At 18.1% G+C, this 4319-nt stretch overlaps 2 protein-coding genes across 2 annotated transcripts; both read left to right on the top strand.

Moving 5' to 3' along the window:
* Nucleotides 1-61: 61 nt before the first annotated feature.
* Nucleotides 62-1321, top strand: RPL4 (60S ribosomal protein L4, putative; the record flags this gene model as incomplete). The annotated part of the gene is made up of 1 exon (XM_028674278.1): nucleotides 62-1321. The coding sequence occupies one exon, from the start codon at nucleotides 62-64 to the stop codon at nucleotides 1319-1321; it is 1260 nt and encodes a 419-aa protein (XP_028530647.1).
* A 1232-nt stretch (nucleotides 1322-2553) lies between these two features.
* On the top strand, nucleotides 2554-3141 carry PGAL8A_00028100 (conserved Plasmodium protein, unknown function; the record flags this gene model as incomplete). The annotated part of the gene is made up of 3 exons (XM_028674277.1): nucleotides 2554-2657; nucleotides 2743-2849; nucleotides 3035-3141. 3 exons carry the CDS (start codon nucleotides 2554-2556, stop codon nucleotides 3139-3141), a joined length of 318 nt encoding a protein of 105 aa, XP_028530646.1.
* Between the last annotated feature and the right edge of the window lie 1178 nt (nucleotides 3142-4319).

Raw genomic sequence — 4319 nt, 5'->3', positions numbered from 1 at the left:
TTTTTTTAATTTTTTAAATTTTTTTTTTTTTTTTTTTACATAATCATACAAAAAGTTAAAAATGTCAACCATAAGACCTGTTGCAAATGTTTATAGCACGAATGGTAAGAAAGTTGTTGGTGAAATAGAAATACCTGTAGTTTTTCAAACACCAATAAGAAATGATTTAATACAAGAGGTTTACAAAAATATGTCAAAAAATAGAAGACATCCATATGCCGTTAAACTAGAAGCAGGATATGAAACATCGGCTGAATCTTGGGGTACAGGTAGAGCAGTTGCAAGAATTCCAAGGGTTCCTGGAGGAGGTACTCACAGAGCTGGACAAGCTGCTTTCGGAAATATGTGTAGAGGTGGTGGTATGTTTAATCCAACAAAAATATGGAGAAGATGGGGAAGAAATATTAATTTAAAAGAAAAAAGATATGCTGTTTGTTCTTCTATTGCTGCAAGTGGTGTTACATCTTTAGTTTTAGCAAGAGGACATCGTATAACAAACATCAAAGAAGTCCCCTTGGTAATCGAAAGTGATATAGAACGTATCTCAAAAACAAAAGATGCTGTGAAGTTTTTATTAAGCCTTGGATTTAAGGATGAAATTAACAGATTAATTAAGGATGAAATTAACAGATTAATTAAATCTAAAAAAATAAGAGCAGGAAAAGGAAAAATGAGAAATAGAAAACATAAAATTAGAAATGGTCCTCTCGTTATTTATGATAAAGATGAAGGTATTAAAAAGGCTTTTAGAAATATTCCAGGTGTTGATTTATGCAAAGTTACAAGATTAAATTTATTAAAATTAGCTCCAGGAGGATCTATAGGTAGATTATGTATATGGAGTGAAAATGCCTTTAAAAAATTGGATGCTATATATGGAAAAATAAATGTAAAAGGAATTACTAAAAAAAATTATATTTTACCTAGGTCAATTGTACATAATCCTGATATATACAGAATAATTCATAGTGACCAAGTTCAATCAAGTTTATTGGCAAAAAAAAGACCATGTAAAAAAAGATTACAATATAAAAATTCATTAACTAATTTTGCTGTAAGATGTAGACTTAACCCAGCTTATAAATTATTAAGATCACTTGCCATACAAAAAATAAGAAAAAATATTAATGAAAAATCAGAAAATAAAAAAGAAAAGAGAGTCAAGAAAAAAATAGAAAAAAAAGAACTTAAGAAAATTAATCATGATTACTACAAAAGTGTGTCCAACTCAGTTAAGAGAAAAAAAAAGAATGAAGAAAAAAAAGCAAAAACTAAAAAGAATGAAAATAAAACCTTGTTAACCACAGCAACAGATGAATAAAAAAAAAAAAAAAAAAAAAAATTTGAGCTTTTTATGCTCATTTTTATTTTTTTTTTCATTTTTTATTAATTTATATTTTATGAAAATAATTTTTTTTTCTTTTTTTGCTAGTATTAGAATTATTATTATTTCATTATTTTTTTTTTTTATATATATATATTATTTTTACTTTTTAATTTTAAATTATATTATTTTAAAATATTTTAATAACAAAAAAAAAAATAAGAAAAAAAAAGAAAAGGTAAATAGAAATATAAATTATTGTAATATATATATATATATATATTCGTATAAATTTAAAAATTTTTAACATTATATTTCACATCCTTAATTTATTTGATTTTACTTAATATTATTTTATTAATAATAATAATGTATACATTTTCTATGTTACAAAAAAAAAAAAAAAAAAAGGAAACAAAATTTTAATAAGGTATAAACTTTTTTGTTCAAATGTTCATATCTATGAAGTAGTTATTAAACTAAAAAATGTATTTTTTTTGATAAAATAAGTTTCTGAATTTAATATATGATGCTATTATTTTTTTTGATGTGAAAATTGAATTATTAAAAGTAATACAATTATATTGTGAAATTTGTAGTATTGATAATTTCACGTATTTGTAAAATGATAATTTTTTAAAAAAATTATTTATAATAAAGAAGTGTTATAATAATTAGGCGAATTATGAATAAAATTATAAAAACATATTTAAATTTTTAAAATGTATTATTTATAAAAAAGGAAAAAAAAATTATTTTATTTTAATTTTTTTTTTTTTTTTTTTTTTTTTTTTTTTTTGTACTTTAGATTATCATTTTTTAATTTAAATATGCTTTTATTAATTTATAAAAATTTTTCTTTGTTTCTATATTAAATATACACCTTTTTTAAGTGTATTATGTTCATGCATAATTTTTTTATATAAGAACTTATTATTATCATATTGTTCTATAATATATGAATATTCTTTTTAAAATAAAAAAAAAAAAAGTAGTCTTGTTAATACTTAACACATAATATATAGTATTATTCATTTTTTTTATTTAATTAATAACATTAATAATTACATATTTTATTGTTTATTTATAAAATAAAGCAAACAATATAAGCCAAAAATAATTTTTTTTTTTTTTTTTTTTACAAAGCTTGAATAGAAAAAATAAAAATAAAATTTAAATGAATATATTAGAATTTAAAAAATGAAAAAATTAAAAGTTTTTTTTTAAAAATGAGTATTAATAGAATAAATAAAATTATTCTTTGTTCTAAAGTAGAACTGAAATCTATTGAAAAAATTGATTTTTACACAAATACGTCTAAAAGTATAGTAAAGTAAAAGAAGGAAAATAAAAGAAAAATGTAACTAAAATACATAGTATTCATTAATATATATAAAAATATATTTTTTTTCTGATAGAGATTTTTGTGAGTTTTTTTTACCATTCTTAAAATATAATAATTTCAATGTAGTATGTAACTTTCATAATATAAAAGAAAAAAATGAAAAAGTTGTGTTATCACCGAGTAAAAATAGATAAATTATATTTTTATATTTATAATACAATGTTTTATTAAAAACTTTTTTTTTTTAATTGTGAAATATTTATTTTAATAATTATGTACTTATTTTTTATTATTTATATTATTATGAGTAAAAAATTCATTTGACATTTTTGTTCCAATTAAAATTTTTTTTTTTTTTATTTTAGAAAATAGAGATATACACATCATCAATTTATGCTTATACAAATATAGTCAACAATTATATGATAGGATAATTTTTTTGGATAAAAAATTTTCAGAAGCTCAAATTTAAAAGTATTTATCTTTTATTGTTGTCTGAAATTTTTTTTTTTTTTTTTTTATATCATATATATTAAATTGTAATTTAAATAATTGTAAAAAAATAAAATTAAAAATATATAATGCATAAAAATGAAAATTTTTTTATTTTTGCTAATTTGATTTTTTAAATTATTTTTTGCATATTTGATGAATATTTACATTTAAGCAAATGTTGCATTTGAAAAGACGTTTATGGTTTTATTTTGTTTTTTTTTTTTTTTTTTTAAACATTTATAAAAAATAATCTATTCATATGAAAATTTTAATGAAAACATGAAATGTTCTAGCTGAGAAGTTTTTTTTTTTATATAATAAATATTTGAAAAATATTTTTATAAAGGTAACATATAAAAAAAAAAAAAAAAAAAACTTTTTAAAAATGCAACTGTTTTTTAGTTAAGTTTTTTATTTAACTTTAACAAAACATTGAACTGTAGCTAAAATTTTATAAGAAAAATTTGTCTAAAAATAAACACAAAGGTTTTCTTTTTTTTTCATTTTCTAAATTATTTTGAATGAATATAAAATAAAACCATATTTCCATTGTTTGTACAGTTTATATTTGTACAATGCACATTTAAAGAGTCAAAATTGACAAAAATAGTTCACATATTTTTATATTAATTATTATATTCCATTTATTATTTTCCGTTTAGTATGTTTTCCTTTTTTTCTTTTTTATTAAAACTTTTTTTGTGGCATATATTGTCATTGTTCATTTAAAAAAATATTATTTAAAAAATTTTTTTTATTTAGTCCTTGTGTGTACATTTTTTTTTAGACAATATTTTATTTACATATATTAATAAATGCAAACTTTCCTTTTTTAACTTGTATATATATATTTTTTCTTCTATATATTTATACACAGATATTTAGTATATTATTTTTTTAATTCGATTTTCTTTTTAATGATACATTTTATTAATATACTTGTATCATAAATTAATAATTTAATATAAATGGATAATTATATACATATATTTTTAATCTCTCCTATAAAAAAAACAACAGTCTTATACGATAACATGCAAAAAGCATAAAACCATCTAAAATATCTAAAAATTAACATAGTTTGTTTTTTTATTTCTATTTCATTATTTATATCTTTAGTTTTTTTTTTTTTTTTTTTTTTTTTTTTTTTTTTTT

Source organism: Plasmodium gallinaceum (genome assembly GCF_900005855.1).
Source record: "Plasmodium gallinaceum strain 8A genome assembly, contig: PGAL8A_v1_21, whole genome shotgun sequence".
NCBI lineage: Eukaryota > Apicomplexa > Aconoidasida > Haemosporida > Plasmodiidae > Plasmodium > Plasmodium gallinaceum.
Note: the sequence above shows the minus strand (reverse complement) of the source record. Positions and strands in the feature narration are given on the sequence as shown.